Source organism: Vipera berus (genome assembly GCF_964194415.1).
Source record: "Vipera berus genome assembly, chromosome: 6".
NCBI lineage: Eukaryota > Metazoa > Chordata > Lepidosauria > Squamata > Viperidae > Vipera > Vipera berus.
Genome location: NC_138208.1, coordinates 55316538 through 55330562, shown reverse-complemented (window position 1 = coordinate 55330562; position 14025 = coordinate 55316538). Strand labels below are relative to the sequence as shown.

The 14025-nt window shown below is 36.0% G+C and overlaps 1 protein-coding gene and 1 long non-coding RNA gene across 4 annotated transcripts in view; one reads left to right on the top strand and one right to left on the bottom strand.

The window, feature by feature from the left end:
- The window catches only part of NTN4 (netrin 4), a 36742-nt gene extending 25605 nt beyond the window's left edge, over positions 1–11137 (top strand). For 2 of the 3 annotated variants that reach the window (XM_081331511.1, XM_081331510.1), the window contains 5 exons: positions 1406–1619; positions 1910–2025; positions 3404–3472; positions 8456–8626; positions 9424–11137. In XM_081331511.1, coding sequence (XP_081187637.1) covers positions 1406–1619; positions 1910–2025; positions 3404–3472; positions 8456–8626; positions 9424–9557 — 704 coding nt within the window. In that variant the 3' untranslated portion in view covers positions 9558–11137. Of the gene's footprint in view, positions 1–1405; positions 1620–1909; positions 2026–3403; positions 3473–8404; positions 8627–9423 lie in introns of those variants that run through there. The other variant, XM_081331512.1, reaches the window with a different exon arrangement.
- On the bottom strand, positions 8810–13601 carry LOC308670197. Its single transcript, XR_014026964.1, has 3 exons — positions 13506–13601; positions 11436–11564; positions 8810–9515 (listed from the first exon to the last, which is right to left on the bottom strand). It is a non-coding gene; the product is annotated as an uncharacterized lncRNA (long non-coding RNA).
- Between the last annotated feature and the right edge of the window lie 424 nt (positions 13602–14025).

Sequence of the window (14025 nt, the reverse complement as noted above, 5' to 3'; positions counted from 1 at the left end):
TTAACTGACCAAAGCTTTCATGCAAAATGCTATAAGGGACTAAAAATGCTAGTCCATGTTTAATCTTTAATTTATAGAATTAGTAGTATGAAAAGGTCATCAAACTCACCAGCAAGAGTAAACAACTAAAACGAAACAGCTTCAAAATATTTAAATATATACAGGTAAAATGATTAGTGGATATCTTAATAACATAATGAAAATTAATAATACTGGGCAACATATATTTTTCCACACTTCACTCTTAAAAACACAACCAAACAGCAATGAACAGTTTTTTAAAAAGTGGAGATTACATTTGTAAATGTAAATGTTTTCCCCAAAAGTCAATAAACACACACACACACACACACACACACACACACACACACATCCATCAGAAATTGGTTTGCTTGAATTCATAATCTTATTATCCATTAAGCAGAGAGATGATTACAGATTTTGGTACTATTTAGCTCTTTTATATCTTTTTTATAAAAGTTTGCCAAATGTAATTCATAGAACTAATACAAATAGATACCAGTTGGCATTTGTTATACAGTTGCATTCCATGCTAATAGAGTGGTAAACATCTAATAATATAAAACCCCTCAACTATAGGTACAACATTAAAATGATTTTTTTACAATTCAAACTATTACATTAAAATGAATTTGGTCTTTTCAAAATATTAACAGCACTTCAGAATTTGGAGAGTGATGCCAAAATAGGAATTATAGCCAAATCAGAAATGATGGAATCAATGACACATTCTAGTTAACAGAGAAAGAGAAATGAATGTAATGAGCAAAGAGGAAAAGGGAGAAAAATGGCTGACATTTATCTACAGTCTGGCCTTTTCCTCAAATGTTTATTTCTAATGTTACAGATGAACTGAATTCTATTACATGAGCTCAGAGAATAAAGCCCTTACTGTATCATGTGTGCATTATTTCATACACCTAATTTATGCATGTTTTCTTGAAACTAATGCCCCCTCTCTCTATATTGTTGGGACTTAAATGTACTATTTAGCTAATTTAACCTTTTTTTGCTTTATATTTAGTTGAAAGCTCTTATATATTTAAGAAGAGAGAGGGATAGGCATAATTTTCAGAAGCATGAGAGGAAAATTTGGAAGACCCTAGAGCAGGGGTGTCAAACTGCTGGCCCATGGGCCAGATGCATCATGCTGAAACCGCACCCACCCCATTGCTGGCAATGGAAAAAGTCACGATACGTTGCGACACGTCACGTGACATTGCGAGTTTGACACCCCTGCTCTAGAGGAATATTCCCTTGGATATTATAAATATCTTAAATGTTCAGGGAAAAAAATAACCAAGAGAAACAATACACAAAGAAAGCTTTCATTTCTATTGAATACGAAGATGCAGTCTCTCATATGCATGTTCTGACATTGCAGTGTGCTCTTGCAACCCCATTGGATCAGCTGTGCTTCCTTTTAGCAACAGCACTTTCTGTGACCCTAGCAATGGTGATTGTCCCTGCAAACCTGGCGTGGCTAGTCCTCAGTGTGATCGGTGTATGGTAGGATACTGGGGATTTGGATATTATGGCTGTCAACCATGTGATTGTGCAGGAAGTTGTGATTCAATCAATGGAGACTGCATCAATAGGTAAGTAGAAAAACTGAATAAGTTGGTTAATCATAATAGGGACAGGAATTTACCTTTAATAATCCTGTGTCTGAAGTAGAGGTCACCCGAAAAGCACAAATTTACGAACACATTCATACTATTTTATGAACAAAAATAAAAAAAGCTTAGTAGTACTTGATCACAAGTTTATACAAAATTAGTTTCATGGCTTTTCTTTCTGCAACTCAGTTTGAACCATTAAGATCTGAAAGCTTGAACTGAACTGATTTCTTAAGAAATATTTCACATTTTATTTCTTTTATTTTTAGCAATGCAGACATAGAGTGGTATCATGAAATTCCTGGTCTCTATTCTGCACATAACAAGAGTGAAGCAGCATGGCAATGGGAGGAAGAACAAGGATACTCTGCTCTTCGACATTCAGGTAAGAATGTGTTCACAGGTCTGCCGGTCATCTCATTACAGATTAATAAACAGTAAAAGTTGATTTTGAGAAATGGTGGGAAAAGGATCAGAAGGTCACAAATGAAAGACAAAGTCTTCAGTAAATGAAACAAGATCTTATCTTGAACCATGTAAAAACAGTTGTTCTTATTCTGATGAAGTAGTTTTCATTACCCATATTTCTAGGCCTAGGTTTCAAAAAAGCCAAAAGTTCAGAATTAGAGCATGGGTAGGCAAAATACTGCTTTTCTGAAGGACACATTCCCCTTCCTGGCCCTAATGAACTCTCTTCAGTCATTGTTTCTGCAATGAACTTTAATTGTGTGCTGGAATCCAATTTTCTTTTTCCAAATAATTTATTAGGTTTACATTATTGATTTTAGACTTTTATGTATATCGGTGTTGCTTTCTTTTCTTTTTTCTTTTCTTTCCCCCTTTTTCCCAAATCAGTTCCTTGTAAATTTTTAGCTTGGTATATTTAAAAGAGTATCTCATTCAAACCATCACCTGCAGCTACCCCTTGTGCGATTTCACATTGACAAAATATTTATTAAAGTCAGTTTTGCTGGATTGGGCAGGAATATAAAGTTTCTTTCCTTTTTATATTCTTTCTAGTGCTGAAGGGAGAAATTATTGTTAAAATGATTAAGAATGCCAGAGAAACTATGAAGTGTCAGAAGATTTAGTCTGAACTAGCCTATCATAAGTTTCTCTTCTGAAGACATTTTAGTATTGTTGGTAGCGGAAGAATATATTCCGAAGATTTCTGTTTCTTTTATGAAACAAACAAGGAACACATGGAAACCGTGGGAGAAAGCCACAAGAACTCAAGAAAAGTCCTGCTGGATTAGGCCAAGAGTTATTTCTTATTTCAGCATTTTGTTTCTCATTGTACTTATCCAGATGCCTCTGCTGCGCTTGCAAGCAGGAGATGGAGACCTATCCTCTCCCATAGTCTTTCCATTGCAATTAGTATTTGTAGGCAATGCGATCCAATGCATAGCTAGAATTTTAGAAATATTAATTCCAAAATTAAGCTCCTTCAAAATGTTCCCCATTTGTTAGCCTATTAAAACTTCAAGGAGCTTCTTCAAATATTCTGAGCAATTCAGGACTTGCAGTCTCACCATGATACACAAGGAATAGTTCATGCAAAAATAATTCATTTCTTGAAATAAATGTATTCTTCCAAATTATAATACACTAAATATTATATATTCTTATGTATAATACGTTCCTTCCAAGTTCAGTTCAGGGAATATGGGCAACCGTACATTCTTTTGGTGACTGTAATATGATGTAATAGCAGTTAGAAGTGTTGGTGATTCACGGTAACAGGTGTTTTGATGTTTCCACAGGCAAGTGTGAATGTAAAGACCAAGTTCTGCAAAATTTTAAGATCTTTTGTGCCATGAAATATACTTATGGTGAGTTAAAATACATACACATACACACATACATTTCATACATGTACAGAAATATATATAATTATAATAGAAAATTAATCAAAAGTACTGTACTTGGAAAAATAAGGAATAGATAATGGTACATACCAAGTGCAGAATTTTCAATGCCTTAGTACTAGTTCACGAAACTTACATACATTTACTGTGTCAGAAAATAAGGACTGTGAAGATGTAGTCCAAGACCCTTAAGTTTCAACACTGGAAACTCTTCCCCACAATAGAATATCACAGCGGTAAGGTAAGGTAAGGACCACGGAGATGTCCTCGGACAAGCACTGGCTCTTCGGCTTTGAAACGGAGATGAGCACCGGCCCCTACAGTCGGAAACGACTAGCACGCATGTGCGGGGGAACCTTTACCTTTACCTTTAAGGTATTCAAGGGCTGCCCAGCCTACATCATAACCAAATAATCCATTTGGAAAATAACTCAATCTCAATAGTGCAGCCATCTAAACAAGTCCCTGGGTTTGATGACATAACCAAGTCTTTGAGGGATTCCAAGAAGATTAAAAGGAAAGGAGCTAATATAATGGGAGAATTTGTCTAATGATTTTTCTTCCTTGAGCTAACTCTTGTTTCTTGCCTTGTACCTATTTTTCTGCTTTGGCATCTAGCACTCCGCCATAAGGAGGTTTCCTGTCTTTTACTTTCTGTCTAAGACAAAAGATCTTTTGATAGACACTTCTTTACTGCATCTTCTTCAATATCTTCTCTCTAGTCATTTCCACTGAAAACCATAGCCCTTTAGGGCAGCAGCTGCATGTAACTTTAATTATTGAGGTTCTGCAATGTTTCTTCTTCTAGTGAGATGTCTGAATTAATTCATGACATCCAAATTAGTATTTGGCTTTTACCTTCCCATATTATATAATTTAACTTTTGTAGAACAATGATTCTTTACTCTTTGCAGCCCAGCTCATTTATTGGCTAGTTAATATGCTGTCATTTTTAATCATCCAAAATAGTTGGTGTTCTATTACTTTAGGAACCTGAACATATACTTTAGATACAAACACTCTAACGTGCTTAACATTTAGTTTTTAGAACCACAGCATAATCCACGTGGTGCTGCTTCTCTATCTTTAGTGAGCAATTTATCTGACAAGTCAATCAGTTATGCCTGTTTCCCCTCAGTGTTTGCTTGGTAGTCTAGCACCAAGAAGCATGTTTCCAAAAGTGTTTTATTCTTTGCTTTAACACCAATGCATCCTCACTTTGTAGTTGATTCTATGCTTATAATTTTATTTTCTAAGCAGAGGACACAGGCAGCTTCTGGATTGCATAGTGCTGGTTTCTCTTTTTCACAGCTAGCAGTTCCTTTGCACTTAGGCTGAATGCTGCATCTCTGATGAGGCAAAATGAAACTTTAAAATTCATGTCTATTGTATGGCTGAACAATTACAGAAATTAGTTTAAAAATATGGAAAAAATTATGGCACATATTTAATTACGTGAATATGAAGCAATATAACATAACAACTTTACTTTCTCATGTTGTTTCTAAGCTGCTTGTACTCATTTGTAATAAATGAATTAAAGTAAATTATAAGCAGTTTTCATTGTCTAAATTCTACTTTTTTAATTTATAGGTATGCAGGTGGTATATCCTGATATTAAGAAGTAATTAATGTACCATTTTGATTGTGCTATATAGACTGTAAAGTGCAAAAAATATCAGGTTTTTCTTGGCAGGTTTCCAGTGCTTTTAACTGTTGTATCTGGCCCAACAGTTAATTGGACAAAAATTTTCCTCATATGGAAATGAAATCAGACAAGTGTTAAGAATAGAGATATTATAAGAATTCAGGTGGCAACTGTAGGATTCAAGTACATTTTTTTTCTCTTGCAGAAGATTCCTTAGCAAACATTCATTTCAAATTCTTTAATCCTACAAACATGATTCACAAAAATAAATAGAAATCATTTTATACTGGATAGGTAAGAAGGTATCTTGACTTATACCATGATTTTCTGTATCTTTTTATAGAGTAGGATAGGATTTGGCCTGGAGAAACAGTTTGCTTCTTTCAGATAGGAAACTGCATTTGTTCCAACTACACATGTCTTATTTTAAGGAAGCAACACATGGATTTTTTCTCTTAGTCTGGACTAAGTTGAAAAATAGCCTGAGGAGAAATCAGTAAGAATAAGCTGTACAGTCCAAAATTTTATTGTAAATTGTTCAGGGTAAATAACATGCAGCTAATTATAGCTACCAAGGCAGCATTCTGTACAAGTGCAAGAGCAATACCAGACTTTTTCTATTATTGATTTCACAATGTTTTCTCTTTAGGCTGAATGTTAAGACAAACAGGGAGAAGGCAAATGTGTTGTGGTCATATTAAAAAATTGCAAGCTGCTGTCTGCTGCACTGTCAAAATGGAATAGAGAAGAATCTTATTATGTGTTAAGTACAGAAAATATACCACCAGCAGCAAATCCTGTTGTGATAAAGAAGATATTCTTTTGACAAGTAGCAGATTTCAGATTTCCCTCTAAATCCTGTAGATGTCCCCATATTGGTGCTGATATCAGCAGCAAATATGTTTAAATACCAGGAAAAATTGCACACAATAGCATGCATGAAAGGGACCATTCCTAATATTAGCAGAACTGGATATTAGTGTGAAATGATATACTAATCATGCACACAATATAAATCAAAATGGAAATTGCTGAGGACACTAAATTTTTCAACTGCTAAGCTATATTATATCCTTTGATTTGGGAATTTCTTTTTAATAAACTGTGAAAGCTACCAACATATTTTGAGTGCTAGTTATACTTTTTCCAACAGAGTATATGTTTTATTATTGGTTATGTGTCCTATTAATAAGACATGTTCCATGTAAAAATAGAATTTGATGTATAGTATCAATTCTATTCTTCCCCAATGTATATCCCTTTACTTCTGGCAATTATTTGTGATGACAGAACTATTTCTAGGGTTCTAACTTGAAAACTACCCATGTTTCAGTGCGGAAAGAAATAAGTAGAAGCTCCCAGGTTTTTTATTTACAAAGGTAACTTTAAATGTCTGAATTATTTTGCTTGTAAGAAATCAACTTTTGTAATAATATAGTGGAAAAGCATCAATTGGGGTTTTTTATGCAAAAATCTAAAATTATGAATAAGCTAAAGCTCATGGTATTGTAAACAGAGATAAACAATAATACATAATCTTAGCAATCAGGTCATAGAACAAATCAGATATACAGATAATCCTCAAATTATGACAGATCACTTAGCGATGGTTCAAAGTTACAATAGAGCCCCCTCCCAAAAATGAGTACTTACAACCTGGTCCCAAAGTGGTGTGTTGCAGCATCTCTGCGGTTGTTCACCCTTATGATTGCCTGCAGAGATGCAGCAAAATGCCCACTTATTTTTCCGCCCATCCTGTTCCGCAAGGTTCCCACAGGCGCTGAGCCTGCTTTGCTAACCCACCTGGTTCCACATGCTCCTCCTCATCCCTGTCAATGAACTCAGTTATCTTTCAAAGATCTCTGGAACGCAGAATGTTGGGGTAAGAAAGGAGGACAGGCCTCTCCATTGCTGGGCCACGTGGCAGAAAAGCAGCCATCTTTTCTCAAATGCTGGCAAGGCCGTTTGCTTTTCTTTGATAGATGCTAGCCTTTCCTCCTCCCCACCATTAGCTCTTATAGTAGCCTTTGTTGCTAAATGCTAGCCTTCTCTCCCCCCTGGAAATAATGGTAGGGAAGGGGAGACATGCAGCCAATGGCAAATCTCACCTTCCTGTAGGCTTGCCTCCTCCCAGCAAACATATGTAACCAACAGCAAATCCCATCTTCCTACATGCTTGCATTCACATTGGCTGCATATGTTCGCTGGAAGGAGGCAAGCATGTAGGAAGGCAAAATTTGCCATTGGCTGCATGTTTTCCCTACCCTGCCATTATTTCCAGGGGGAAGTCTAGCACTTAACGACAAAAGGAAAACAGCTTTGCCAGTGTCTAAGAAAAACTTGGCCACTTTTCTGCCACATGGTCCAGCAATGGAGTGGCCTGTCCTCCAGTCCTTTGACATATGAGCGCTGGAGATCTTAAAAAAGTAAGTGACCAATCAGGGACAGGGGGTTGGCGCAGAGAAATCCCAAACAGCTGTGGGGACACAGTGGGTGGGAAGCGGAGGATGGGACATCTCAGTGGGTGGCGGGGAGACCTTGGGAAGCCAGAGGCAGATGGTCTTGTTCCTTCACTAGTTCTTCCCCACCCTAAGGTACACCATACACACTTAGCAACTATGATTCATTTAACAAATGCATTGGGGAGGACAGGGACTGGGGCTCGTTCATTTAACGTGATTCACTTAAGGTCCTCCCACGTTCCATTATGGTCGTAACTGTTGTATTACAGAGAGGATCTGACACTACTTCAGTTGATTGCTCTCCTCTTCTTGTATCACATATATTTGTGCATGTATAAGCATGTGTGTGCACATGTATAAGCATGTGCACACACATAAGCACATGTATAAGCATGTGCTTCTGCCAACCTAGCAGTTCGAAAGCACGTAAAAATGCAAGTAGAAAAATAGGGACCACTACGGTGGGAAGGTAACAGCGTTCCGTGCGCCTTTGGCGTCTAGTCATGCCGGCCACATGACCACGGAGACGTCCTCGGACAAGCGCTGGCTCTTCGGCTTTGAAACGGAGATGAGCACCGGCCCCTAGAGTCGGAAACGACTAGCACGCGTGTGCGGGGGAACCTTTACCTTAAGCATGTGTGTATATGCATTATGCAGTGTACAATGAAATATGGAAAATACATTAAACATCACTGTATGGCTTTTAAAAGTAATTAAAAAGTAATTCTGAAAGGATCTACACTGCACGTTGCTTTTAGTCAATATTTATGTTTCATTCCATTCCAGTGGAATAAAAAGAGAAGATATATTCTTCCTTCTGAAATTGTCTTCCCACAGTGGTAAAGGCAAAGATTTTGTCTGCTCATGATAAAGGGACTCATGCTGAGGTCAATGTGGCGATCCAGAAAGTACTGAAATCTACAAAACTGAAGATTTTCCATGGAAAACAGATTCTTTACCCAGAATCATGGACTACCAGAGGTTGTACCTGCCCAATACTTAATCCTGGTAGATATTTCTATATACTTATTTCATAAAATTTTAATTATATATAATTTATTGTATAAATCATGCAGGTAACTAAATAATATTGCGCTGATTGTATATTATATAAATTTCATTTTGTTCCATGTGCTAAAAAAAGCTTGACGCTTCTGAAAATAAAACTGCCACACTGTCTATATTATTAAAGCAATTTAATATAATACCAAGCAATTCCTTCACTGCTTACCAATTATAACATGTACTAACTACTTTTATTAGTGTGGATCTTCTATATAATTATTCTCCCAACAAAATTTAACTTAAACCCGCAAAATAGTGCAGGTAACTTAATTTTTTGGAGAAACAAAAATTACTCTATAGGTGTTTTAATTAACAAAGTGATATGCCTTTTCCCATGTAATTTTGCTGAAGCCATATACAATTAGTGAAGCAAACATATTTTATTTAAAGGAGATATTATAAATACAATCTCTTGTAAATGACAGTTGCTATAATAATACTGTCATCATCTTGGAAATATCATGCACATAGCAATAACAACAATATATTGACTAACTGGTAATAGAGAATTGTATTTGCTACAATAAACACAATGAAAATTCTATCTAAAACTACTTTATTTATTAAATTTCTACACAGCCTATCTCATCTAAGTGACTCTGGATAGTATTCTCATGTACATTATTTTCTCCTCTTTTTTGTAATTAAATAATTTTTTATGTTTCATGATAAGTAATATTTATGCAATATATATTAAGCACAAATCATTAAGATATAACATATGCCTATTTTATCTGCAGGTCTGAAATATCTTGTGGCTGGATATGAAGATATTCATACAAGGAGACTGATAGTCAATATGAAAAGCTTTGTTCACCAGTGGAAATCAGCTCTGGGGAAAAAGATTTTACAGATTTTTAAAAAATGTGGCTGAAAAGGGCATTTGTTTATGCATAAAAACATACATGTAAAACTTTATGAACAACCTCTTGAGATTAAAACTGGAATGCAAGCAGTGGTGGGATTCAAATATGTGAACAACCGGTTCTCTGTGTGGATGCTGCTTCCGGAAGTCCATTCTGGGTCTGGGCAACAAAAAATTAGCTACCGGTTCTGCCGAAGTGGTGTGAACTGGCTGAATCCCACCACTGAATGTGAGGGAACAGTGCCAAATGTAGTATTCATAGCTCATTCACCTTGACTCAAAACACCTCATTTCAGATTGTAGAAATAGTTGGAACTCTCTTACACAATCCCCGTTTTCTATGCAGTAGGATGAAAAGTATGAACTAAATGTAACAATCCACAACTGGGGTAATAAGATATACATCCACTTCTGCATTCCTGCAGCTCTAGCATTTCCATTTTATCAACAATCATCAGTTTGGTGTGGTCAAAGAATTTTGTGAACAAAATTTCCTCACAGGTATTTTCTGGACTGGCCCAGGATACTTAGAAGTAAAACCCATTAATTTGGCAGAATTTGCCTTATCATTACTTCCTTAAAGTTCTCATAATCAATATAGATTTAATATCCGATTTAAATGTTTTATTTAAGCCATAGAGAAGTGTATGGATAAGATTCAAAATAACTTCAGTTATGTAAAAGTTGAAGCTTTCATTTTCTTCTTTGGAAATATGTATGTACACTTGCAATGGATAAAGTAATTGCTGTTATTTGTACTGTTGTAATGAACGAGATTAACTGAATGCTACATTAGTGTATTGCAATCATAAAGGAGAATTTGGTTAGGTTTATATTCAGGTTTCTGTAGATATAAATGGAAATTACCAATATATTAATGCTCAAATTTATAAAAGCAGTACATAGAATCCCCACTGAAATACAAAAGAATGCTGACTCAAGTTGGTTAAATCAATGGCTTTGGGGAGCTGTGATGTGCAGGATGTTGCAGTCATGAGCACTTCAGACAATAAATGAAAATGGAATCTATCCCTTTACCAGAATTTTGAATTCAAATATTTTATGTATGAAGCACCTTATTGTTTGCCCCCTTCCAGTGTGAGCAATCTAATATTGGGGAACAGGGACATAACCAGGAAAAGGATGTGGGAACAGAATCTTGCTAAACCTACTAGGTCAGGATAATTGCTTTCCTTATAACATAGCAAAATCCATTCAGAAAAGCTAAAGATAACTTGTGAAAAAGAATATATTTACAGTAGAGCCCCAACTTCAAAATAATAATTTGATTTGCTTGATACCAGTTATGATAAGTCTTCATAAACATAAAAAAAAAATTCATGAAAAATGTGGTGAACTTGCCTAGCATTATGCTGGACTTAGTTTCTAATTTTGTAATATTTAGACTTAAATTGTCTTCTTAAATTGTCATCTTTTGCTTCTACATATAGTGTACACACTCTTCCAAAATTGAGTATATTTTATATATCAAGAACTTCATCACTGGTGTCTACACTGTTCTGTTAGCACAAACACAATCGCTAACATATCCTATTTATATGAACATATACAAAGTAAAGTCAAAGGCACCATACAATACAAACAAAACAGTCATCCTTGGTTCACCTGTTATTTTTTTATTGTGATCCTATGGATTCTCAAAAATGATACTTTTTTTAAATGCTGTTTTTCTATTTTATGTATATAATAAATATGTTACAATTCTAAACATTGTCATGATACGCTTTTGCAATATTATATCCTGTCAAAATCTTAAATGTAAAATAGTTGAAAACCAGTACATTTTCTGTGTATTTAAGTTGTAATACTGATTACTAGAACATATGGGATTCTTTCCACACATGATGCTTAAATGCAAATACATACCCATTAACGGATGAATTAGTCCTGCTGAGATTCACAGAGCTTACTCCAGGATACATGGATATAGAACTGCAGTCTTATTTCTCTTGTGGAACTAAATACCAAGCATCACAGGTTCCTGCTTGAAATTAGCTGTAATATATGAGGGATAGTGTCATGGTTCTCTACAAATAATTGCTCTTCTGTAGTCATTTAGATGATCTTTCAAATTTTAATAAAGAAAAAAACTATGAAATTATTCGTAGCAACTTGCTCCTTCTGTGAAGGATTGGTTTGCTCCTCTCTAGGTTGCAATGAAGGGAAAGATGTTTACCAGTTACACTTGATTGACACTTCTCATCTCATTCGAATGACTATATTTGGTTACATATATCAGTCTTGCAACTATGCAAGTGCCTACTTTAGATGGTTTTCAGTGGAGAATTACAGAACAAGGTTGAATTTTAGTATAATTACTTCAGAGGAATACACCTTCCTGTTACTAAAAATGATGGAAAATCTAGTACTACTACAGTATCTAAATGGAGAGCTAGCATTGCCATAAATAACCAATAGTTTTGGAACAAATCTGCAGCCTATATTTTTAGATATTCAATCAAATACAGTCAAGTGATTTTTTTTTAGTACTCCCTACTTTAAAGATCAACTGAAGAGAGAAGCAACCATATTTGCCACTACTCAAGGTTTCTATATTTTCTTGTTGGGTTTCTTTAGTGACAGTGTGTTCTGAAATCTAACCTTGCAGAAAGGTCAAGTCCTTTCCCACAATTCAGTAAGAAAATATTTATGACTATTCCACATTAATGGGTGAGGGGTGGGGAGCCACAGAAAGAAAAACAAGTAGGCAAATATTTCTGGAAATATTCTATATATGGAAAAACTTCCAAGACATGCTGAAACATTACTACAATGTAATCTGCTCAAAGCAAGATTAGAAATTAAAATATTTAGCATGCCATGATTTTGAAGTTAAGTATGCTGCTATGGTAACAGAAATGCTATGCTCTTGTTACAATGTCAAACTTTACTACCGTGTTTCCCCAAAAGTAAGACCTGTCTTATATTATTTTTGCCTCCAAAAGAGGCATTAGGTCTTATTTTCGGAGGGCGTCTTATATTTTTCGTGACACCTGCCTCATCTCGCGGCAGCACCAACAGCCCCATCCAGCAAGAGCCTGCGTGGCTGCTGGCCCACTTCTTTGGCTGCTCACAGCAGGAGGCTATGTGGCACATTGTGCCGCTGCCCCGAGGCAGGTAAAAGAGGGGGTGAAGCTGCCCCATGCACCCTGCACCCGCTTCCTTCAGCCCCCCCCCCCAGCCAATCCATTCCTTGCTCGGTGACCTTCCCTTTCACTCCCCTCCTGAGCCGGAGTGCCATGCTACGGAGGGTGGGTGGGATAGGCCCGGTCCCCCTCCGTTTTGGAGCCAGGGGGGAGTGATGGTGAAAGGCTCCGCTACCACTGTGCACCGCTGTAGGGGATTTCTTCATGCTTTGCCCCACAGATCACCTGCCCAGCGACACGATATGCTGCGCGACCTCTGGCCCCATTGCAGCAGCGAGGTGGGACGGATTGGGCGGGGTCCTAATTAGGAGTTATTTTGGGTGTAGGGCTTATATATATTATATTATACCCCCCAAAATCAGGGTAGGTCTTTTTTGGGAGTGGGGCTTATTTTCAGGGAAACACGGTAGTTGCAAAATAAAATACCATCTCCTGCCTACTTTGCATCTCATTTATCTTATGCTTTCTCCTTTGTCAAAGGCTAAGAGGGTATATACACCTATCCTTTACCCATATTTTATTGTAATAATTTCCATCTTGATTCTTTCTGGTGAACTAAGCAAAAACAGAACAACTTCTTCAATAAATCTGAGAAAGTCAGTCAATGCCCACATTTCTATTTGCCACCAATTTACTCTCTTTCTAGTTTATATGGAACTTTTCTGTTGATTCAATCAAGGCAGTTCTTAATTTAAAATACTGGTTTGCAATTTAATAGAAAGTAAATGCAAAACACAAAATAAATAGAACTGAGATGGCTATGTGCTTGTATCTTTTATACTGTAACTACCTTGTAAGAGCTATTCTTTAAATGTCTATGGAGATTCTCAGTCATCCAGGTCATGGTTGTCCCAAAGATGCTTTTTCACAAGGCAACTGGGCTTTCTTTTTTCTCTTTGAAGACGCTTTGCTTCTCTCTTTTTTTAAAAGATATTTTATTAATTTTCCAGTTTTACATATAAGTATTTAGAAGGCAACGTGGTAACTGGGTTGAACAATAGTTCAGTAATACAACTGGTAGGTATCTCAGGTTACATCATCAAATATTTCTTCTCTGTTTCCCTTAACATCTGCTATTTCATATTTAAGCTAACAAATTGCTAATTGTATCAAAACTTAGTATAAACTTCATTATCACAGTTATATATTTTTTGCTTATACATATCTTAATAAATCTCAATGAACAATCAATGTCCTGTTATTAAATTTTACCTAATTTTAATTTTTAATTACATATTTCCAGTTTGATCTTTAATATTCAGAGTATTTAACATTCAGGTAACCCAAATTTCCTTTATCTCATTTCATGA